The sequence below is a fragment of the Neurospora tetrasperma genome, assembly GCF_000213175.1.
Source record: "Neurospora tetrasperma FGSC 2508 unplaced genomic scaffold NEUTE1scaffold_81, whole genome shotgun sequence".
NCBI classification, from domain to species: domain Eukaryota; kingdom Fungi; phylum Ascomycota; class Sordariomycetes; order Sordariales; family Sordariaceae; genus Neurospora; species Neurospora tetrasperma.
This window is the reverse complement of record NW_009799179.1, coordinates 6,364,183-6,389,338: the sequence shown is the minus strand read 5'-3', so window position 1 is coordinate 6,389,338 and position 25,156 is coordinate 6,364,183. Positions and strand designations below refer to the sequence as shown.

The 25,156-nt window shown below is 39.9% G+C and overlaps 2 protein-coding genes across 2 annotated transcripts; both read left to right on the top strand.

Moving 5' to 3' along the window:
• Nucleotides 1–4,705: 4,705 nt before the first annotated feature.
• NEUTE1DRAFT_105869 (uncharacterized protein) lies at nt 4,706–6,307 on the top strand (the record flags this gene model as incomplete). The annotated part of the gene is made up of 3 exons (XM_009858239.1): nt 4,706–4,819; nt 4,970–5,299; nt 5,390–6,307. The coding sequence occupies 3 exons, from the start codon at nt 4,706–4,708 to the stop codon at nt 6,305–6,307; spliced, it is 1,362 nt and encodes a 453-aa protein (XP_009856541.1).
• Nucleotides 6,308–9,979: 3,672 nt separating this feature from the next.
• On the top strand, nt 9,980–11,018 carry NEUTE1DRAFT_51714 (uncharacterized protein; the record flags this gene model as incomplete). The annotated part of the gene is made up of 2 exons (XM_009857055.1): nt 9,980–10,033; nt 10,122–11,018. The coding sequence occupies 2 exons, from the start codon at nt 9,980–9,982 to the stop codon at nt 11,016–11,018; spliced, it is 951 nt and encodes a 316-aa protein (XP_009855357.1).
• Nucleotides 11,019–25,156: the final 14,138 nt, after the last annotated feature.

Genomic DNA, 25,156 nt, shown 5'->3' with positions numbered 1-25,156 from the left:
TTTTTTTTTTTTTTTTTTTTTTTTACAAATGTCACAGTTGGGAATCGAACAGGGAACCTTGGAAATATGAAGTGCTTATTTTACTACCTATGCTAACTACCCTTTATTTTATAAAAAAAAAATTTCCAAAGTAGAATCTAATATAGTTAATAGAAGGTACGAAGATTAATTAAGGAAGGAATCGAAGAGAAAAAAAAAAATCTTAAACATTTTTTTTCCCTAAAAATAATATTGGAAAAAATTTTTTTTTGGGAAAATAATTTATATTAGAGTAAAAATTTCTAACTAAAGGCAACATCCTTTTTACCTTAAAAATTATATTAAAGAAAAAAATTCTTTTATAGTTAAAAAAGAATATTATCAAGCTATATACATTTATATAAAATAGAAATTCTTTACCTTTTAGAATTTTATTAAAAAATTCTGTTTTGACCATGTTTGGGCTCTTTTTGGTGCATTTTTGCCTGTTGGCTGCCATGCGCCTGTTTTGACCCTGTTCTCAGACCCAGGGTTCCCTCTATGGATACGCACATGGCCGTGCTGTAGCGTACATGCTGTGGTGGGTTGATAGCGGGTTTTGACGCGGAAATCTGGACAGCTGGCAATGGATGCGACTGTGCTCATGTTAAGTTTCCTGAAATAATTTTCTTGGTGTCCTAAATCAACATTTAAATTTTAGTGGAAGTTTGAAATGTACTGTGTAGTAACCTTGCGTTCTACTATCTTGCTTACTAGTAATTTACTATAGTTTATGATGGGATTTCTGATGTGCCCTATAATAAAGAACTTTGCCAGATGTTCATCACCCACTAGTGTACCTACATTATCAGAATGTCTGGGGGGAAAGAAAGCTTGGCGCGCAGAAGCCCCCAGGTATTCGATCGAGAATGGAGGTTGTCGCTATCCAAGATCCAAGGGAAGTGTTCGACGACAGATACTATGTGCACGTGTAGGCAGATAATGTACACTAGCTGACCTTAGCTTTTGAAGCTCGAGTTTCGTGTCATTTTGTCAAATTGTTTCGGAAGTCCCGCCGCGTATATGTATCATCCCTTCAAACGATACGCGAACAGACACATTTGTAAGGTACATGTCCTTTCGTTGTCGAGAAGCAGGATTGCCTAGGTAGCGAACCCGCGCGCCTTTTGTTATATTGAGTCAGGTTGTGACAGGTTGTAACAGCCGGGATATATGTTCCTGTACTCGTCATGCGAGAGGTATGCTGGAGCGGGGTGTGTCATAGATCTCAAGTCATGTGCCTAGAACTGGCTTGTCATAAGCCTTCCGTGATCAGGTTGTGTCTCTGACACATACAGTACGAAACTGTATAAATTAGGTACCCACTGTAGATAGGCAAATAAGAGTGTACAACGGCACACGCGAAGTTGGCTCTCTTGAAGCTTGACATTGTACGTTGAGCCCTTTAGGCCTAGATTTGTCGAAATGTAGATGGGAGTACCACACCTCCACCTTATGCAGACTGAGAGAGGAACTATCGGTGGTCGTCACAGCACTTTTCACTGCCTTCGTTAGGGATGCCTACTTGTCTGGAAAACGAGGTTGTCTGGAAATGAAGAAAAGCCTGGGCCAGCTGGTGCCGTGGAAGGTCTCATCTGAGAGACGCAACTTTCCCTGGTTCTGGTGATGTGCTTCCAAACCTCTCTCTGGCTGCTGCCCATGTCCTAGGTTTCCATCACGGTACTCCACCTCGGCGGCAGAACGAAACATTCTAGAATCGGATGTCGAAATGGAGGACGAGCGAGCGGATCGTAGCAAACCGAAGGAGGAGAAAGCTGGACTCAAACCCAGAAAGACAAAGAAAAACGTACCTAGTTCTGGTTCTATCATTTTTGTCAACTTTCGGAAGAGCAACTGCTTCCCAACCTGAAGCGAAAACTGAGCTGCCATATCGCAAAAACGGCTCGCTGATAGCTTCCTGTCAGTTCGGGAGCGGGACGCTAGGTGGTAATCTCTGTGTTTGCAAGGGACGAGGATCGCTGAGTGGACGACGGAGGAGAAAGTGGACTCGCCTGGATTGGGACTGCCGCTTTTGCCATGACATCGTTCGCGGGAACCCTTGACCCCACAAACCCACTGTCGAGGAAGGATCCACCCCTCAATTGCTCCAGCTTAAGGTAAGAGCCATGTAAGGTGCCAAAGTGCGTGCAGCTTCTCAGATCTCGCTGCTTGGCTCGCCGATGACAGAAAAGCTGGCACCTTTAGTTGCGCTGATCGTCCATGTGAATAGTACCTGAAAAGGTTTTTTTTTTTTTTTTTTCGGTTAGGGGGACGAGCTTGGATCAAATCTGTCGACCTTGCACCTGCTCCGAGGTAAGTAGTACATACATGTACATCCGATTGTTCCATCGAACTCAAATCAGCCAAGTTCCAATACATCAGTCGAGAGGTGGTTTATCATGGGCCCTGACAATACTTGAGGTCTTCATACTTCACTGAGTCTTCGCAAAGCTCTGAGGAGTGTTGCTTGATCTCACCCCCGGGTCAATAATGCATTTGTTCAGGTTGTCGACATGGAAGGAATGGGATAGCATTGACGAGCAAGGGAAGCTCGAGTTCCCAGCTACCCCCAGAGCTCTGGCTCCATCAGCTCCAGCTAGGTACTCTCCAGAACCCGGCACCCAATCATCGTCAACTGTCCCTCCCGATTGACCGATTCCCCTTCTGGCAATGCTTCTGACAGACACCCCCAGATACCCCCCCTCCCTCGACCGGGACTTTGCCCATCCGACGCTCAGTCGAGTCAAGCAACTTGGGACATGCCCCAGCTATCGTCTGGCAGGCCATTCCTCACTCAGTTCCAGCGACATCACTGCATCACCTTTTCAGCGCATATCCGCGCTATACGTAGCCACCGCTGGGGCCATCTGTTTTCATGGCGGCCAAGGCACTTCGCGACATCCGGTCGGCCAGGTGCTCTCAGCCACTACTTCGATAGCTCTGTGTGGGTGGGAAACAGCTACAGTCACTGACTCAGCGCAGGCCCCTTGAAGGCAGCTCAAGGTACGGTAGCATCGTTTCCTGCAACGAGCTCACGCTTAATCGGCTCATGGTTGAAGTTGGGATGCTTGGATCTACCTGCCATGTACTGTCTCGCGAGCCTTTGGCACATTCTGGCCGCTGGGAAATCAAGGACTGTCGAACCAGTCCTGACACAGTATTCGGGCGCTCAGCCAGGCACCCGTGGCACCAAGGCAGCTTACAAGTCGCTAGGAAACGCCGGATGCCCATCCTACCTTGCCAACGTGGGTTGGAAGTCACAAACAGGAGGGTTCGCCATGATCGTTCAAGTCCCCCAACTGGTCGAGGCAACACCCATGAAAGCCCCACTCCAGCTCGAGGTCTGGCCTAAGTCATTGGTCCCCTTTGTCCCTCGTCCAGTCGAGCAAGTGCCCACTGACGCTTTCTTCTGTTTCCTCCTCCCACCCTGGCCCCTGTTGTCCCTGACGACATGCCAAAGCTGACACCCCATGTCTCTTTTCCCTTCGACTCTGGCGCTATCCCGGCCCTCTCCCACTTATCGTTACAGCATTCTGAGCATTACAATACATCAGGACTCTGCCACTTGGAACTTGATGGACTCGATGGGGTGCTGTCGGTAGCAAGGCGAACCATCGGGGGCGATCCCGCTCCGGCACACTTTGGCAGTAGGACAATGACAACGGAGCGAGGCGCCCTCTGGCTGCCCCGTCTTTCTCAGTTGCCAGCTGGGCATCGCATTCGGGGTATCGGTGAGGTCGGTAGCTGGCGGTATAGCGTTTGGTGAGAACGGGGCCAAGTACCGCAACTACAGTACATACAGCACCGTTTCCTGATAGGAAAGCGCCCAGGTGCTCCATTGTTCTCTCGTTGCCCCGTCTCCCCGTTTCCTCCGTCTGAGACCCCATCTCGATCAGTCAAGATACTTTGCCGTCCACAGCTTTGCGGTAGCGACAAGCCAAAGTATCCCCAATATAGGTAGATGCGAATGGGGTGTAGGCTGCTTCCGGTCAAACCTAACAAGTACCCTTCAGTGCTGCTTCCTTGTTGCCCCCGTTGGCCTCTCAAGCCTCTTTCCCTCCCATATCAGACTCGTCCACCTCTCTCTCATACACGCATACCCTTACCTGATCAAACCTGGAGCTCCAAATACCTACCTCCTGATCCTTTTTCGCACACCCCCCCATCCCTTCAATCCACGCTGCCTGTCAGGATTGAGTCGTTTCCATACCTTTTCCATACTGGACCTGGGTTTCTGTTCTCGTTATATGGACGGCGGTTGCTGCTAGACCCCATCCCGTGCCCATCCATTCGAGTCGATCCCGCTTGCCCTGCTTTGGTTTCATTCCTCCATTGTTAAAGGCCCTTTACTACCACCGCCACCACCACACCTCACCGTCTCCCACCTTTCCTCGAACATCTTCTTGTTACACACCTACAACGACTAATAGCTTGAATCCTTTTGCTGCTGTAATCAGTACTTGAGAGAAATCCATCCAAGAACACCGTCGATTTCGTGGGCGACAGTTGCAAAAGAGAGTCACATCATAGACTTCGAATTCAAAACACCGATTGAGTAGCATTACTACGATACGATACAATACGCCGCGATACATACGTATAAGCCTTATCAGCAGCTATCGCTCATCTCTCCGACCTTCATAACACATTCGACGACATTGTATGGTGGGGTACCACGGTATTCAATATGCCGCCTAGGACATCCCTCACTTCCTCGTTCTCGATCACCGACGCCAATAATGAGGTTGTCTGTCCGTTGCGCAACCAAGATGGCTCAAGTTGTCGCAAGCGCTGCATAGGTGTAAGTTGCTCACTTTCAGCATATCCTAGCTTACACCGCCTACACCATTGTCAATCAAAACATCAGCCGTCACTTACAGCCCTTTCGGTCATTATCGTTGCACCTGACATGTCATGGATAGGATCAGCTGATGGTAATCCTCACATCTAGGAGAAGAGATATCGCTCCATGCAGGAGCACATCCGTCGAGCGCACCCAGAGCACTACATTTCCAAGCTCCCTGCCACCGAGGAGAGCTTCTTGCTCATGATCAAGACGCAGCCAAACGAACGACCTCAAAACCAGTCAACTCCAGGGCCTTCTGCACATGCAGGTCAGGCTAAGGGGCTTTCGCATGCTTATCATAGAGATGGCTCGAGTGCTCCAGGGACACCTCGAAATGGCGAGGAGCAGTATACAGGAGCTGCACTGCTTCCCGCCGCAACAGCCCTTGCGCAGCTACACAATCACAAACTGGAGCAAGGCTGGGAATCCGATAATGTAAGTTGGATAATCTGGGTTTGTCCTTCGTATCAGGGACTTCTTCCGCGTCCTTTTCGCTCTGCTAAATGTTTCTTTGTTTTACCACAGGACTGGCATTCAGATCACGAAGGGAAGAGAAGGCCGAGGTCATCGATTGAGTTGCCCCCAATACACCTCACAAACGCCGACGTGACGAGCGCACCCTACTCCGGTTATGACTCGGGAAGACCAAGAGAAATTTTACCTTCAATCTTATCAAACTCGCCCCCTGGCCGATCATCAACTCTTCCGCCACTGCATCGGACATTAGGCCCCACTCGCACTCGAAGGCAGTCGATATCCAAACGAGGCCACCAAGGCAAGAGATCCAAAGGTGCTACATCTGAATGGCTTCGTCGGTTACAAAATGATAGCCAGCATGAGCTTCTGCGGCCCGGAGGCAGCGACAGGAAAGCCTCATCCGCCGAACCTTCGGCTGATTTTGGAAAGCGCTGGGAGGATCTTATCGATGCAGCCACTTCAGCAACGGAAGACATAGACGAGGATAGGACGCCAGTGAGTTCGCAAGGCCCTGCAAAATTCAATCCACGTCTGACCAGTCAGATTCCCCGTTCACCTGTATCGATTCATCGATCATCTTTGCCCCCTCTCCAGCAGCACTACAACTATACGAGTTATCAAGCATCGCCGCTGCAGCAGGCGCTCACTCCGCCATCGTACAATCCTGAGGCTACGGATGCCTTCCCATCGGTCGAGAGTGGTGAAAGCGGAGAGAACTTTCATATCGGATCCCGGGGACTGTCGGATTCATCTCCGAGCTACTCATCGCAGAACACGCAAATTTACTGCGCTGCGTGCCGGGAAGTTTCTTTGCTTCGGGAATCTTATGCGTGTACCGAATGCATATGCGGCTTGTGTCGGGCATGTGTCGATGTTCTGATGCTTGAGCAAGGAGCCCGTCGGAAGTGTCCGAACTGCGCTACGATAGGGGGGCGTTTCAAGCCGTTCCAACTTGATATCAGGTGAATACATCCAGACGCTCAGTCGGCGACCAGGCCCGATTGCCGCCTTCCCATTCCAAATCCTTTCCCGGATTGTACAAATTCGGCGTCATGCGGGGAAGCTTATGTCGAGTTCGACGCCAACGCCTAATTGGATCGAAAACAAGCGGGACTTTTCTAAACGGTAAGAGTTTTGATTTAGCATCCATCCCTCGAGAAGAAGTAATCATCGACCTCTTAGCGCAACATATAATGGCCGCGTCGCCAGACGCTCCCCAGACTTCACTTCTATACTTTCTCTCAGGATACCCATCGGACGTTCTGTTCCGCACAGCCTTGCATATGGATCACCACGAGGCTTCTCACACACGCATTCACCACATGGAGTAAAAGGGGGACACTTTCTAGGAGTTCCTGGGGGTAGTTACAAGGCGCGTCTTTGTCATGCTTTTGTTTTAATTCGTGCTTTTCATAGTGGGATTTCGTTGCACTCGGTCGCTTTGGGGGTTGCTTTTTTACGGTAGCACAGGACAAGTTTGAACGCTATTTTGGCATGAACACTGCCGTTGGTCTGAATGCGGTATATCAGGGCTTCTGTGTCTCTAAGATCAAGGAGACAATTGGCAGTGGTACATTCGGGGTTCCGGCCAAATGTATTTGCTGCTTCATGCTTTTGATGACCTCTTTGTTTCCTTGTAGGTTACTGAAACAATATCAGTTAGCTTGGTTTAGTTTGGGCATTGCTCTCCACTTTCGTTGTGATGCCACATGTGTGGTACATGATATTATTTTCTCTTTTTATGTGTTCCTGGTAGCCCATCGCAATTCCTTCTATCCAAACAGCTTCCTGAGCTATATACATGAGAAATCAGTGCGTCTCAGCCACTTCATATGTAGACTACAGCCTCGTATCATCGAAAATACGAACGGTAACGTTCCTTTCTGACCCTTGGTCAGTCAGTTTCAAGAATCGAGAAAGCTGCAATGGTTCCACCGCCTCTTGTCTTTGGTGCAAGAGCAGTAAAGGACTGAGTTGACCGACCCATCTGTAGATATGTTCTTGATAGAGCATCTTAAAACTTCTATGAAAGAGGAAGCGTCCACGATGCTGCATTCAGAACGCCAGTCTAGTCCGGGTGAGTGCGACATAGCCGAATTACCACTCCACCAGCCTACTTCGAGCTGGAGCAGAACCGTGACGACCACACTCCCCATCAATATCCACTGCAATTGTCAACTCGTACATGTTATACCTCCCACTCCTTCCTTCCAAGGAAATCATGGGCTCCCATATAAGTTGCAGCTGTACGTAATGGTTCATACCGCTTGTAGTCCGGGAGCACATGGGTTCAATCCTCACTTCAAGCGGGTAATTATCCTTTTCCCCTTCCCCTTCCCCTTGCCCATCCCTGGTTCGCCGAACCATTTTCTCCGCCTTTGTTTCTGCTCGACTCATGTGCCTGGTTGTGGAAGGGAAGGGCAGCACTGTTGTATGTTCTCTATCTTGTGCTGAAGGCTTCATCTTTGGTGTTCCCATTCCGTTGTTAATGGCCTCTTCCGTACGATATGTCTTTCCCTATCTCTGTGATGCCCTACAAGCCAGGTGGAAGGGAAGAACAGCCTAGGGAAGGAGTGTAGTTGAGTCCTTGCGTTTTGCCGTGACTGCCTCACTCGCCATGTTTCTACCCTTGAACTTTCCGTTCGTACTTTCGCGGCTTTTCTCTTTCCCTATTAGTTCCATTCCAGGTCAAGAACTTAACACCACCAAAATCTCTATCACCCACTATATTTCCGAAGACACAAGATACTGGCAGTACCTGATCTTACTTATCTGAAATACCCAGTGTCGCTACACCAGCAAACATAATGGAAATGACAGCAACATTTTCGAGTTGTCAAGACTTGTGTTCGATCGTGTTCTCGTCGCAGACATTCTTGGCGCACCGTTGCACAAAGTACCTATGTTCTATCTACCTAGCTGGATAAATACCTCGCGGAGATGGTGTGCTGCGACATCTATTCTCTGTTTCTTGGAGCAATCTGCCGGCTAGTACGACGCGAGGATCCGGGGCAGACAAAGTTACCCACAATATGGATGAATTCCAGGCAAAACACCACGCGAAAATCGGGTCAAGGTTCCGTCAGACTACCTCTACCACTTCAAGTAGCTTTGATGTCTTTGTGAGTTAAATGCACAATGCTTCATGAGCATCATCGTGTGTTCTGTTTGCCATTTCTCTGGATAATTTTAAACTCAGCTATCGGCGGTGCCGCGTTACCCACCCATTCATACCACCTTTTCACTACTGCATACAACCCAGTCTCGACACCACGGACTTGAAGATCCCTTTGTTCAAGTTCAAAGCTGATGTAAAGATTTTCTCTCGTTGATGGCTATTGCTCATCATGTGTTCTAGCCCAAAGACCTGTCGCCCCGGTTGCAGTGGTCCATCGACCTGCCTTTCAGTCGATCAGGGTCCGAAGGTCACGTACATACTGCCCAGACCACCATACTCTTATTATTAATATACTTCTCTTTTTAACACTCTCGAACCATTCCCTAGTTGCGTCGTCAGCTCAGTCATTTAGTCTGGACAGTTTTTCACTATCGTCTGCAAGGCTCAGCGTGCCCTACGACGCTAAGATGTGAGCAAGATTCCATTGCACAAGCTATGCCGGGGTCTATCATGGCTGAAGGAGATCAAGCTCTGCGGTTTAGCGCTGGCTATCGTTTGCTCGCTATACATCTCATGCTGTTATTAGAAATTCCACCCCAAGGATACAAGCCCTCGAAGCTTCATTAAGCCTGGATCCCGTTATACGCCATGCGTTGGTGATCACATCAGCCTTGCGAATGCAGGCACCCGACCCGAACAGGGGCTTTAGGAAAGTCATGTTGGGACTGAAGCGCCGTCACCCGTTACACGCTCTTCGTATTTGCCCCGACTAGCTCTTCGAGAACCCTATTGCTGGGCTTCCATCCTGTGTATCCCGAGAGATCAAGTTCCTTCTCTTGACGGTTTGGTTTTGAACTCTTGGAAAGGGAAAAGAAGTTGCCGATAGTTAAGGAATTCAGAAAGGATAACAAGGCATCCATTCCCACCCTGCTACGGAAAGGGCTCCCTTCTTTTACAGGAGTCCTGGATTCCATCTCGGAGACTTCATTTTCATCAGTTGATTATCTCGAAGGCGCCAGAACAATTCAAGGTGCAGAGTCCTAAGACGATCTTTGATCCCATCTACTATCCGCGTAGGGTGCGAACGAGGACGTGAACAACTCGACAGAATCCGACCACATTCTACGAGCCATATATTTGGCCTTTGAAAGCCAATAACCGGGCCGGGTGTTCCATCTCTCTTTTCAGATCATATTATCCATAGCGAATCCTTCTAGTCTTGCTTGGCCATTGGAGCGGCAACACTCGCCTGAGACTTTAAGACAAGACTGCAAGCACCCGAAACCGAACAAAGTGCGGTCAAGTTCACTCCCGCAAAACAGCTGTTTTCCCTACCGAATTTTGTAATTCACCCAACTGACGTGGCAACGACCGTTTGCTCGTCTTTTGGTTGATCAAGAGGCTGGTATCAGCCTTCATCAGATCACAACTCTTTCTATCTTTAAATACTAAAGATAACACGGGCTTGAGTGAGCTCTCAAACTTCGTTGACGCCGCAGAAAGTTAGTCGAGACACTAAAATGGCCAAGGAAACTTTCTTCATGTCATGGGAGCTATGGCAGCAAATGACCTTTGTAAGTCACGACACCAATACGAAACCCTTCCTCTTTGCCCTGAATCCCCGTTTAGAAGATGGCAGTTCGCTGATACTATTATCCCAAGGCGCTTGCCGTAGCGATAGTAGCCGTCTTCTGCGCCGGTTTGATCAAGCTGTGGTGGACGAACCGCATCGTACGAAAACAAGAGATCTTGGACGAGGAAAAGAAGGCGCGGATCAATGACATGCGCAGCACGGGGCTCCGACCTACCTCTTCCAAGCGCGCAGCAGCCAGCACCATCCCCTTTGGGGTCCGGGCGATCCAGAGCGGCGTCCAAGTTGACGGCATTTGGATTTCGAGACCGGCGACTCCCACCGAAACAAAACCTACCTCGGCGGTGACGCTGGTGTATCTGGGCGCGGAGCAGCAGAGGAGGGAGAAGATAAAGGGGGCAGCAGGTGTCACGACAACGGCAAGAAGCCTTGTCACCCCCGACGGCTCACTCTTGCAAGGACTGACGGATTCCGAGTCGCTGGAGAGTGCCTCATCAGGGGCAATCCCCCCACCCATCCCACGAGACCAGAGGCATGATTACCCTCATCGCCACGGGTTGCGGATTCCCCATGCTTTGAACGAAGATACCCTCCGAAGACTCGAAGGCCAAGACGGAGGAGCACAGTCGCCACAAAGACCAGCAGTCCATGACATATATGTACCGACCAGAAACTCTCAACGACAACAAGAGGCCCGGGATGGGCATATTGGTGGTCCTACCAGGGGAGACCAGCGAGGCACTGGTTCTAAATCAGGCGACTCCTACTCTGATTCCGCCCATCAACGGTTACCGAGAAGCGGCAGTGGAAGATCCTATAACTCATCCAGCGGTGGCGAAGGAGGGGAAAGACTGTATGAGCCAAGAGGAGCTGCTGGAAGAGATGTCGCAGTCGGTGATCCCTTCGGCACTCCCTCCTTGCAGGTGATATATCAGCAGCACAGCAGGAGGATACAAAGCCCAAGATAATCACTGCCCCTGAGCCGACCTTCGGGCCTAGAAATTTGCATTTTACACCTAACAACAGATCTGCTGCTCGGAGAGTCAATGACGGGTTTTAAGGTCCTACCTGTGGGAAGGCTTGGAACTCCGGGTATAGAGCCCAGGATAAACCATGACGCATCTTAACAGTCCGCAGGGAGGGGGGGAAAGGAGGATGGTGAGGTAATTGGCCAGGGTAGTCGTGTGCCTGGGTATGAACGGAGGTAGTGAGTGAGGAGCACACATCGGCCTCTCCAACAGTTGCACTGGTGGGCAATTCTTGCGGTTTTCTTTTGTGGGTGTTCCCTGAGATTTGTTCAAATGGGACACAGGCGGCAGACGTCGTTGATGACTGTGATACCTAGATACTTGGTCCTGGAAACCGAGGTGGCAAAAACTCGGAAGAGGCGGCCGGGTCGAGAACCCAATGAGCAAGTGTTGTTGTCTCCTTTTTGGATAGGGTGTTCTCATTGGAAACGCAATGCGTCTAAAACGCCGTTTCGCGATTTCCGTATCCATTTGGCGGAGAGTTGCTGCATCGAGAGGCGGGGATGGAATGCTGATAGTTTGGCGAGTATGGAGGGTTTAAGTAATGGGTGTCATACACTCCTGCGTATCATGAAAAGGACCCTGGCCGCAAATGTATTTCGAATGGTTTCCGGGAGTGACGGACAGAGGGCAGTAGGTAGGAATAGAAATATGTAGGATAGCATAAAAATTGTATCTCTGTATCGGTGTAGGCCGTAAATTCAAAGACGCCTGTCACAATGTTCACGGGGAGTAGTGTTCGTAGTGTAGGGAATTGTCATGAATTAACAAACCCCCAGGGGTGACCGCTCGGTACTCGTCGATTGGGTATACGTAGTGGGTCCTCCCTTGGGGGCCCGCTTCCAGCTAGCCAACCGACTCTACTCGTCCCTCTTAGAGTCAGGATTTTTACCTGTAACGCGCAAGCTCTATAACGGTATAGAAGCTATATCTAATAATAATATTATTAATTCTTATTGTATAATATTATAAATAGCTACAATCGATTTGTCTTGTCATACTTTATTTTTTATATATACTTTTATTATACCTATATTTAACCCCAACGTTATATTATACGCTAAGAAGGCTGCTTATTACTTTCTTATAGGTTAGACTATAATTGTAACCCGGTTAACTACTATGTAATTTGAAACTAATACTAAAATTAGAAATAAAGGGAGGGTTATATATAAGAGCGTAAGGAAACTCTTTAACGTTAGTAAAACTATTATTAAGAAGTATATAATATTTATTAAGAATAGGAAAATTTTACCCACTAGTGCAGAAGCCTATTGACTACTAATATTAATTATAAATAAAGATAAGGCTTTTAATATTATAATTTAGATTACTAACCGTAGCTATTTCCCCTTTAATAATACCTCCTTTGTTAAATTAGTTAATTAATTTCGTAATTAACGGCCGACCCCTCCCTCTATTTAATTATATAGAGGGTGGCTAATAGAGTAGCGTAAAAAGTATTTAGAGTTCGAATTCAAAGCGGTTAGCTTTAAAGACGTAAAAAGGATAAACGTTGAGGCTCAATTAGATTTACTCGAAGATTAGTTTAAAGAGGTTAAAATTATATATAATAGCTTTAATATAAAGGAAAAGAACGTTTAGAATATAAATAAATCCCTATTTTAAATAAGTAAAATTAAGGGAATTATAAAGGTATAGTATATTTCCCTTATACTATTACTCCCTATACTAAATTATATAGTAATAGGTATTATTTATAAAGAATCGGGTACGTATAAGAAAGGTTGTATTTAATCCTAATAATAAAGAAAGTCTAACTATTATTAATACTATATCAGCTACGGCTAAGAGTATTCCTTTATTTCTTATATTTAAAGTAACGATTATAGTAAGCTCTAGTTTCTTTAAATATAATTAAACTTCTTTAAGTATAATCAAATTTAATTATACTTAATTAATGATAATTATACTAACCGGTATATAGGTACAAAGGAACGTATAAGCCAATTATAAAGTTAATCCAAATATAATTATTACTAATATATAAACTAAATATAATAATACCCACCGTGTACTATAATAAATCAAGTACTTCAATAAGTACTCTTTTAAACTATCCCCCTCTTTTAGTAACTATACTATAAATAACTAGTTTAATTTATTATTAGACTACTTACCTCCGTTTAAAAGATTAGAGCCTTTTAAGGGTAATAGAATAACTGTTAGCGTTACGTTTATTATTAAACTGAAGGTATATCGAATATTATTTATAAATAGATTTAAAGCTTATAAAAACTTATATATCTTATAGTATTATAAGGCGTTCGATATTATACTTTATATTCTACTCTTATATACTAACTATATACTTCAATTGCTTAATATAGAGGTTTATTAAGTAATTAAGAAGGTTTATTAGAAGGCTCTAGCGGATAAAATTATTAGCGGTACTATTAATATTAACCGTACTATATTTCTTAATAATTGGAAGCGGGTTAAGAAAGCTAGATTTATACGTAGTAATATTTATAAAGGATAGGAGAAAATTAGTTTCTAACTATTTAAACTAAGTAAATTAAATATAGTAATTGTAATTATATTTAATTAAGGCTAACTAACGTTAATGTCCCTCTTAGTAAGTTATATAATGTAATAGGTCTGCCAGAGTATTGCACAGCGAGCAGTTGTATAATGGTTGAAATGCTATATTTGATAAGGAGAGTAAAGGAAGATTATACTAGAAGGATACAATTGAAAGAAGGTTTTATAGTCGGGCGCACGGGCCAGGCAAACATGTGGATCCGACCAACTAGAAGGCTCGCATCCTTATCGATACGGCCCAACCAGCTTGGTACCCGGCTTAGCAGACTTAGCAAAGCCGAATCTTTAATCCTAGGCGCTAGCCCTATAATATTACCCCCCTGCTCCCCCTTAGGGAGCTCGCTCCACCGCACTAGAAAACACTCTACCAAATATATAAAAAATAAGCAAAATCCCCTACAACTGCTCCCCGCCAAATGCCTAGCTAAATAGGTATAAAATATCAATAATACTAGAAAAAAAAGATCTCCCTATCTAAGCTCCCAAACAAACGCTACACAACTCCTGCCTACCCGAATCGGTAACAATACGCTTACCGCTACCCTCATAGAACTATACCTCGGTTAGAGTACTAAAACTAAATTAAGGAATATTTTTAAACTTTGCCCATCCGGGGACCTTCTACTACGTTATAAATTAATACCCGATTAATAGTTAGAATTAAAATTATTACCCAATACTTCGTATTGCTTTATTTCTCCTACCAATAGGAACTATTATTAAATAAATTCGCTACGCCTCTCGCTAAAGGTAATTTTAATAGTCCTTATACCTATAAAATATTACGTCTACTACCATTTAACAGTTATATATTGCAATAAATACTAGTATTCCGCCGGCTATAGTAGGGGGTACGGTCTAAGGATTTACTATACTACTAACGCCTATATTATAGCCTCGCCTCGCCCAACTGCTAGAGATTCCTCCTTTTAAATTCCTAATTAGTGCTCCCTCTACTGTAGTTTTATTAAGGTTTTATTCAATCCGAATCTTCCTCCTCTTCTAGACCGTCGTTATCGTAGCCGTTTAAACCCCCACTGGGTTGCAGCCGGACCGTATTTATCTTCGAAATCCGAAGGCATTTCTTGAATTAATATAACCTACTACCGTAGTTGGTATACTTACCCTCTTTCTTCTATTTATTCTTCTATTTCTAAGAAACGTTATTACTCTTCTTTATCCTTATCGGGGCAATATAATTAATAGAAGTATCTATAGGATTATTGATATTATTATTATTAATTTAGTATTTCAACGATAATATTAATATTAAAACGAAAAAAGCGTTACTATTAAGGCGGCGGAGGTATTCTAGCAACTAGGATTACTACTCAAGTATATCAATTCTTTCTAAAAGCCGTTACTTTTAATTATTATTTAAAGCAGCGGTAAACTAACTAACTTTAGCTACTTCCAACTAGGAATTTATACGGGCACAATAGAGTACTTCCTTAAAACGGGTAAAGAAGGCCGTTATAAATTCTTTAGAGCCGGGCTTCTAGCGTAGCTAGTAGAATTCTTAACTAACGCGCTTCGCAGCGTTAGGATCGCCGTAAGTAAACTGAAACTTATTAAATAAAGCGGCAGACAATTTTAATGATAGGGAGCTAGCAAAAGTGACGAACAACTTCTTAATAGTAAGCGATAGGTAGGCGAATAAATAGTAGAACTACACTTCTATATCGCCAATAGCGAATCTATCTATATAGAGTTTAGCCTACGCGTTTAAAACCTAGGTTTCGAACTCTTCCTTACTCCCTAAGAATTTTTCAAGCTAGGGAAATACCTACTTCGGCGCGGCGGCGGGCCGTAAGATAACCTCAGTCAGAAACGTGTAGAAGGCGGCTGTAAATTGCTATAAACGTTCTTAGAAATCTTAGGACTAAAGGATCGTAGGGAAGATAGTCGGCAGTATTATTGTAGATGGGGGAGATTCTTTGAGCGTACCTACGAGAGAATAGTAACGGGGATTAAAAAAGAGGGTCAAATATAATATAATAGGTTTGCTAGAGTATTGCATAGCGAGTAGTCATATAATAGTTAAAATACTATATTTAACAAAGAGAGTAAAGGAAGACTATACTAAGAGGGTACAATTGAAAGAAGGTTTTATAGTTGGGCATACGGGCTAGGCAAATATATAGATCCGACCAACTGGAAGGCTCGTATCCTTATCGATACGGCCCAACCGGCTTAGCACCCGGCTTAGTAGACTTGGCAAAGCCGAGTCTTTGATCCTAGGCGCTAGCCCTATAACATATAAGTTTATAAGAATATAATAAGAATTGTTATTCCCTAAGCACTTTAAAGCTATAATTCTATAGAAAGTACTTTGTATTCTCGAATTACTAACTATATAATAATAAATTGAAGAATATAGTTCGTTAATTAAAAAGGTCTATAACGAGGCTAGAATTACTCTTAAAGTCTCTATTAATACTTAGAAGCGTTGTATTGAGATTAAAGTTTAAAAGTAAAACCCTTATAAGTATATAGTTATTAGTAATAGTATTTATACTAAGGAAACTCTTAACGCTAAAATTATAGTAAGGAGGGTAATTAATACTAAGGATAGAATTAAAGAGATTCAACGAACTAGTATAACCTTTATTAAAAAGGTCGCTTTTAAAGAAGACCCTAGTATAAAATAGTAGCCGCTATATAAATTAAAGGGTAAGAAGGTAGTTAAACCTATATTTGTTCTTAATAATAATAGCCTTATTTATATTAGAATAAACGATCCCGAGTATAATTAAATTTTAAGGGTAAAAGAATAATAGGACGAGGCTATTACTAATAAAGACCGCCGTACCTTATTTATTAGTATAGGCCCTAATTATTTATATTATATATTAAAAATATTTACTTTTAAGAAGGTATTACTAAATTAGGATTTTAATACCTTCCTTACTAGACTTAAAAACGAAGAGGATTTATACTTTAAGTTTATTAGTAAAGCTACTATACCTTTCGCCGACGAGGATTACGTATTATTTAAGATGTATAATAAGAAGCGGACTAGGAAGATTCGTTGAGGAAATTCGTCGTCAGTCGAGATTATCCTTACTAACGAGGGTATTAAAGAAGTGCTAAACGAATTCCCTACTTTATTATAATATATTTATTTAGTCGGATTATTAATTAGAATTCCTTTAACTCTATACCCGCCTACTAAAAACTTTAGGAAGGGTAAAGAGAAGGCTATAGATTTAATTTCTAGTAATAAGGTTACTATAATAATTATAATAGTAGCGGGCAAGAAGCTAGAGGTATTAGTAAGCTGTATAAGGCTTATAGTTACTATTAATAACGATTCTAGTAATAATAGAGATAATTTAGAAGGAGGGAATAAAAATAAGGAATTGGATATTGTATTGTAATATACAAGTTACATAAATGTACAAGTCGGTTAATAATACTACAACAATACATTACAATATATTTTATATAAATTAAATATATAGTTTGATGCGTATAATTGAGACTATTAATTTAAATCTTTTACTATCTTTTTTGCTTGTGTTTTGATAGAGAAATGGCTTTTTGAGGATTCTAACCATTATAGAGCTTGCGCGTTACAAGTAAAAAATCCGACTCTTAAAGGGACGATGAGAGTCGGTTGGCTGGCGAAGCGAATCCACCTAACCGACGAGTATGTAGCGGACCCTATAGGGGAACCATCCTGTCGCCTCCACTGTTATTCCCGTCTCTACTGAATCTACTACGTAGTAAATACCGTACTGCGAGGGGGGGGGGTGTTTCGAATTGTCAATTGACAGTAAATTGACAGTCGAATTTTTCAAACATTTTAAAAATTACGAGATGCCTAAGTACAAGTCGGAAATTTCAAAACGTTTGCATGTGGGGATGATAGAAGGCCGCGAAACGTCCGGGATAGCTAGACGTCCAGGATAGGTAGACTATCTATAGACTATCTATAGATAGTTTATAAAAATCCTATCGATAATTTAGATTTAAATATTTACTAGCTATAAACGCTTAAGTTTAATAGACGTTAGGATGCAATCGAACTACTACTATATCTAGTTCCGACCTAGCTCTAGTCCTACTCTCCTACCCTCCTATCCGGCGCACCCCGGCCCGCGCCTAGGCGTCGCACGCCCGTATATTGTACGCCTACCCTAGGCTTTAACCCTAGGGTCGAATGCGCGTATACTATAGATATACATCGCCAAATTAAAATATAAGGCTATCGCCAAATGCCGAATACTATAATAAATATAATACAATATACCTACAATTGGTAAACTTATATAAAGCCAATTTTCTAATCTATTTATAATAGATAATTACTATCTATATCGTACTCCTATTCCCTTATCGTACTTTCTTTAAAGGGGATTATATAGGTTAGCGTCGTTATAATACGTATAAGGCCTATAATAGTGCACTTAATTATATTATATACGTTGAAGCCCGTTAACAAATTAACGAAGCTATTATATAAGGCTATAATTAGTAATACGATTAAGAAGACGCGGTGTTGGTTGAGTCCTAGAATAATATAGGTTTTTATTAGCGATATATACTAGCTTGAGCTTCGTTTTATAGTGATATTAAACGTAGAGGCTAGCTTAAGCTTTATAGGCGTTATAGTAATATTATTTAATCGTTATAGGTAAATGAGTAGGCTATGCGTACACTATATATATACCTTACACTAACTTATGCGTAAGGATTTGTTCTAAATGAATATAGGCAATACCCTTACTACTATCTTCCTTTATAATACAGTACTCGATGAAGTTCCTTCGCTCTTTAGTTATTTATTATCCGGTACTAAGAATATATAATCTATATTAGCGTCGATATCGCTTAAGGAATATTTCTATTATTATTATAGTAAATTTGCTTCTATTAATAGTAAATTATAGTATTTACTATAAAGACTATAGGCGCTTGGAATGTAGTATGAACGTATATAGTATTCCTACGCACTAATAGGCTAGGGATAAAGCGCTTACTTAGATATATATATTTGTATATAATTATATTTAGTATAGTAAGAGAATACCAAACGCGTTTATTATATCTAAATACCTTAAGAATTTGCCATAGTATTAATATACTAAGGATAGAGGGTTCTTAGGAATGGAAAATCTCTTACCTTTTATTATCCTATACAACCTTCTTCTACTATTTTAACTATTAGTTATCTTATAGTATAATAGTAATCTATTTCTAGTAATTAATCTTATATATATTTATTAGTATCTATTTAAAGCCTATAGTTATTTGGGTTATTCTTGTCAGTATTTTGGCCTTATTAACTATTTTGCCCTCTAATTTGCTGATATAGTCGATGTTTCGATGTTTGTTAAACGGTGTATCTATCGGCCTAAACCGCACTGACGTTTGCAATATTATATTATAGAAGGCGTATATAATAGTAGCGGTAGAAGGATTAGGAACTTCTTCGGTTCTAATTAAAATTGACGAGAATAATAACGGTACTATTTACTATAATACTTTCAATTGTCGACTAATAGCGGGTTCTTAGTCGTTATATATACCGAGTAGGATAAACCGGATTGTCTATACGAATACCTCCTATAAGAAGAGGTCTTTTTCGGGCGTTCGGTAGTTCGTATAGTATATTACCCGTTTCTAGAGTTTAATATATATATTATTAGTATACTCTGATAATTTAAGGGAATATAACGCTGACTTATATTTAATTTCAAAGACTATAATTATTATTGTTGAAATTAATATATATTTATTTATTATACTCAGGTAATAAAGATTAATATAAATGTTTAGCTTTGAAACCTAAAGGTTATATTTAGCGGATTTAATAGTACGAAATTCTATAGTATTGGCAGCCTTCTAACCTTCTTCAATTTCTTCTACGGATTAAAGAATGAGAGTAGCACCTACCGCTAATAGCCTAATATTAAATATACCCGAGCTACTAGCTATGGTTGGTATAATATTTTGGGCGTTAATTATAATACTTTTAGCGGACCTACTGCGACTTTAAGACCCCTTCGCTACTTAGGATATAGCGTTATAGAATATTTAGAAGTATCGGCGACCTTTTTTAAGCTTTTTTTTAAAAAACCTCGAATTTTTAGTCTATCGGGTTTATATTATCTATTATTAGGATGATATTCGCCTCCAAATTTTCAATCAATACTCTAATAATAATATCAATTATATTAACTTCTCAGCCCAAATTAAAACTGGGAATTTCGCTAGTAAACACCTCTAATAATATAATAGAGGTATACTTCTTAATTAATTATTAGTTAAACTTTAACTATAAGCGTACAAATAATAGTATAATAGTAGACTATTATTTATACTCTTATAAAGCGTATTGTAGGACGTAGTAAGGTAATTAAAGATTATTCTATTCTAATAGTCGAAGAAATTAATAAAGTATTTTAATATATTCGGTATTGCCTTTAAACGTTAATACCTAATTGATAATTAATACATACAATATTTTTATTAAACCCCCAAACTCTAAATATACTAAATTAACTAGTCGTATTTTAATAATATTTAAAGCTAGGAGTATTCTTATTAAAGTAGGGTCTTCGATAGCTAATCCGAATTTATCTACCTTCTTTTTACAGTATATTTTACGGCTAAATATATATAAATACTCCCTTTAGCAAATAATTTCGTAATAGTATCGCTAATATTCGCCATTAATTAGATTGAAGTCGAGGTTACTTCGGTCAGCTAATATTGTAATATATATTCAACATCCTTATTTGGCCGTTAGGCGTTAGAAGCTAGAGTTATTCTATTACTATAGAAAATTACTAATAATAATAAAGATAAAGCTATAGACAAATACTTTACGGCTATTAAATATATTAATAATTTCTCCCTCTTCGATTTTCCGGATATTATTTCCGACTAATTCCTATACCGTAGCGTTATTCAATCCGTAGGGGCCTAGTATAACTAACATAATATTCATCTGCCGAAGCCGGTCCTATCGTTTATATAATACAATAAATATATATACCCCTATAATAAACTTTACTATAGTACGATAGAGGCCAAATCTGTTAGCGAATAGTATTAACAGCACTATACGAATATCGACGCTAATATTACCAAACATTTGGTTTCGAACTAGTATCTGTATAAAGGATAATTGAGTAAATTCCTCAATTTCGAAGTTACTTCGAATAGGGTGGGATTTAACGAATAGGAAAAATCGACGCAATTTTATATTATATTTCCGTCTAATAAGAAAATCGGCCTTAAAATGTTTTAACTATTTATAACGTTTATTATTACGCTCCAACGATACGGAACTGCCAAATAACTTATTGTAATATACTCGAATATACCTATAATTAATATAATTAGATATAATATATACAATATTATCTTTAATAATAATATATTTATTCGGTATAATATTGTTACTTTCGGGAAACCCTTATATACTATTATTACTTTATAAAAGCCTAATATCGGCTACGGTTCTAGTGAATCCGAGCAGTAGCTCTATTTTAAAGATAATACTATTATTTTCTAATAAGGGATTTTGGCGATAATCCCTCTATATTTCAATAATATAGCTAGTATACCTCTAAATACTAGTACTAGTACTACAAGTAATATAATTATTTTTATAATAGTAGTAAAAGACGGTGTCGGAGGGGAATACTGGATTATTAGTATTCGGATACCGAAGAAAATCGTTAGATGTATATTTAATAGATAATACCTATACTTTAGAATACTAAAGCTCTTAAGGATTATCGATAAGCATCGCTATACCAAAATATATAATATTCTGTATATTACTTCGCAGTAAATTGCGGATATATATAGTAGCGTCGAAGAAAAATAGATTTTGTACGACCTCCTATTTACTAGAAAGGCCCGTTTAGCAATAATAAGTATTCGATAGTTTTTCGGCGTTGAGGGCAATAGGTACTTTACGTATTTCGAATATAAGTATTCGCTCTTTAACTTTATTCTTAAGGGTTAAAATACTAATAAGTAGGGTCGCAATTTTATAGTAGGTCTTTTAAAATTTTAAAGGGGTAGTAAAATTCTATAAGATTTCCCTTACATTCCGGTATATTACTTTTAAAATACTATTTAATTAAACCTATATACTTATAGCTAGCTTAAAGTCCGAAAGAGGCGTATTATTATAATAGCGGGATAGTAGTTAGTTATTATTAACGATATTCTATAATTGCTTTTTCGAACTTCTAAATAAACTTCTAAAGGGAGGGGGGAGTAGAATATAGATTATAGTGTAGGTAGCGGTATTATAAATATATTCTAAAGGAAGATAGTATTAAAGGTTTAAAGTAATTAGAATGAGTAAGGGCGATATTACTATATTATAGATATCTTCGAGATTTACCGGTATATCCTTATCGAAATTATTATTAAAATCTTTATTATTAATAGGACGTTATTCGTTAATTAATTAGTAGTCGGTTAAATACTATAACTCTTCGGTATTTGGAAGGTCTTCCTTAATAGTAGTAGTAGTATTCTTAAGGTTATTTTCTTATTATTTTTATTATATAAGTTCAATTAGCTTAGTTTTATCGAAATCCTATCGATTATTAATATACGTTCAACGTATTCAAATAAACGTTAATATACTATTGTAAAGTTTGGCCAATTAATATAATTAGCGTTACTGTTACCGTCGCTATTATTTTCAACTTTGGCCTTACTTTTAGAATCGTGGGGTACTTTGCTTAATAGCTTAGACGCGGTCGCTTAGGCGGATTAGCGCTTTAGTCCTCTCTTCTATCGATTTATTTCGATGTATTTACTTAGTATAAGGGTATTCTATTTATATACGGTTATTATAAGGTAAAGTTATTGTATAGTCGCGAGGTGAGGTGAGGCCGGGGTTGTACGAGGTGAGGTTTGTACGCGGTTAGTAAAAGTAAAGGTAGGCGCTTAGTAAGATTTTAGTAATTAAGGGAAGTTTGGCCGCCGAGCTTTCGTTAAAATTTTAAAATTTAGTATAAAATTATAGGCTTCGCTGCCTACGCCGGTAGTACTATTTCAATACGTGACTATACTAATTATCTAGTAAATACTAGCTATAATAGTAAATTTGAATAATAATTAAAAATTAAAAATTTGTAAGTATTTTAATACTCCCCTTTTTATATTTCTCAATTTTATTTTATTATTGAATATACAATACGGTTAATGTGAGGTTGTCTGCTTTATAGTCTACTTGTTCCGGCCCGCCTAGATACTACAGCAAAACCGAACCCCTTTTTATATTACGGTTACCAGCAGTACATATATTTTACAGTAATAATGTCTTGAAAGAAGGGAAAAAAATTAATATACTTATATACTATATAATACAAGGAGATGAGCATTAGGATGTTGTATATGAAAAAAAAAAGTGAAAAAAAAAGAAAGAAAATGAAAAAGAAAAAAAATAGGAAAAGAAAAAGGAAAGATAATAACGATATAATAATACTATATAAAAAGATCCTTATTATTAATATTACTAGGAATATTAACCGTTTCCTTCCTCTTTTCAGCCCCCTTCTTATTACTACCGGCCTTCTTACCCTTGCCCATCTTCTACTTCTTTCTACTAGGGGCGGGGGTATCGTCCTCGGGCGGGGCGTCTATAATATCGTCTATTTCGGTATAGATAGCCTTAATATTGGCCCTTATTCTTTATCGTTTTTTTTTTTTTACTATTAATTGCTGGACATTATACTACTATTATAATATTATGCTTACCTTTCTGCGTAGTACCCTAATGGTAGGGGTCCTCTCAAGGAAGTAATAGCGCCGAATTTTATTATAGTTCTTATACGTAGGGATCTCCTTATACTTATTAAGGAGTATCTTCTTAACGCCAGCTTCTATCCTAGGATCTTTGGATAAACGGAGGTATTCAATAACCCTCCAGACCAATACAAACTATATCTCTAAAATAATATATATTAATATACCTCTACCTATATATATAACTATAATTATAATTTAACTTACCCTTACAATAGTATTTACCTAGAGTAGTAGAGTTCTTAGCGTCTAGGTAATCCTTTATATAGTAGTAAATCAACTAGAAATTATCGAAACTCTAACTATCCTTAATAGCCTTAACGATATCAGCCTTATTAACTTCGGCTATATTTATAATCTACGCCCGGTTGACGTCCGATAGCCAATACTTAATCTATACCTATATATATTAGTTAATATACACTATTACTAAAATATAAATATAACTCCGAGGTAAATATATATTTATAAGGGTCTTATCTATAATTTTATTTTAAAACCGCCTATTTATACGCATAAGGGACTTACGAACTTTAATTTGAATAGTCGAATCCTTATCCTATATAGTAAATTAGTATATATTAGTTCGAATTATATAGTTAGCTATTATATATACTTACTAACTTCTCCTTAAAGACTTGCTCGATGAGGGGGTTAATATAAGTACCCTTCAGCTTTCTATATAGAAAGTACTCCTAATATCCCTCCCTCTTTATACAGCTATTCTATTCTATACCCTTATTTACCTCGCTAGTACTAGTATCGTCATCGTTATCCTCGTCCACCGTCTTCTTCGTATTCTTCTTAATAACAAAGCGCTTAATACGCGCAGTACATACCACCTTAGTTCTATTATTATTATTATTATTATTATTATTATCGTTTTTATCTTCCTCTTCTTCCTCTTCTTCTTCGTCATCGTTATTACATTAGCCAGAAAGGGGGGTACTATTGGATTTCTTAGTCTAGCCTATATCGGCGGTAGGGGCCTTACTCTACTACTATTGCTACTACTATTACTATATTATATTCTGGAGCAAAGTAGGATCGATATTCTTTTTACATAATTAGTATAGTAAAATATAAGAATTAATATATTATATATATTTGGAGAAACTGTATTATAGTAGTATTGTTGTTGGGAAGAGATATTGCGTATATTAATAAAAAGACGAGAGGGAACGGAATGATAGTATTTTTTAGAATTACTATAGTATAGAAGAGACGCTATTATAACAATATAAAAATAAATTAGGATACTAGCAACGACGATGTTAATAGCGGTGGTAATAATGATATTGATAGTGGTAGTAATAGTGAGGTGATGGTGACGGGATGATAGACCAGTATTAAGCATCCCATTACAATGTTTTTTTTTATTAAAGACATTTAGAAATAAGCTGGAAGAATACCTAATAGGGAGGTACAATCTTTAAGTACCTTCTTGACATTTACATATTTGGCGGATAATTTAGGCTTAAATACGGACTAAGTACCTCGCCTATACAAAATGTAAGTTAGAGTTATTTCCTAGACGTCTAACCGTATGAAACGTCCGGAGATTTCTAAACGTTTGGGGATGCAAATCGTTATTTGATAGTTTGCCCCACCCTAACGTTTGAACGTACGGACGTCTGTAATTTAAAATGCTAAAACGATTTGTATTGTTAATTGACAATATGAAATTTTCGACTCGTTCAAGTACGAATCGAAACACCCCCCCC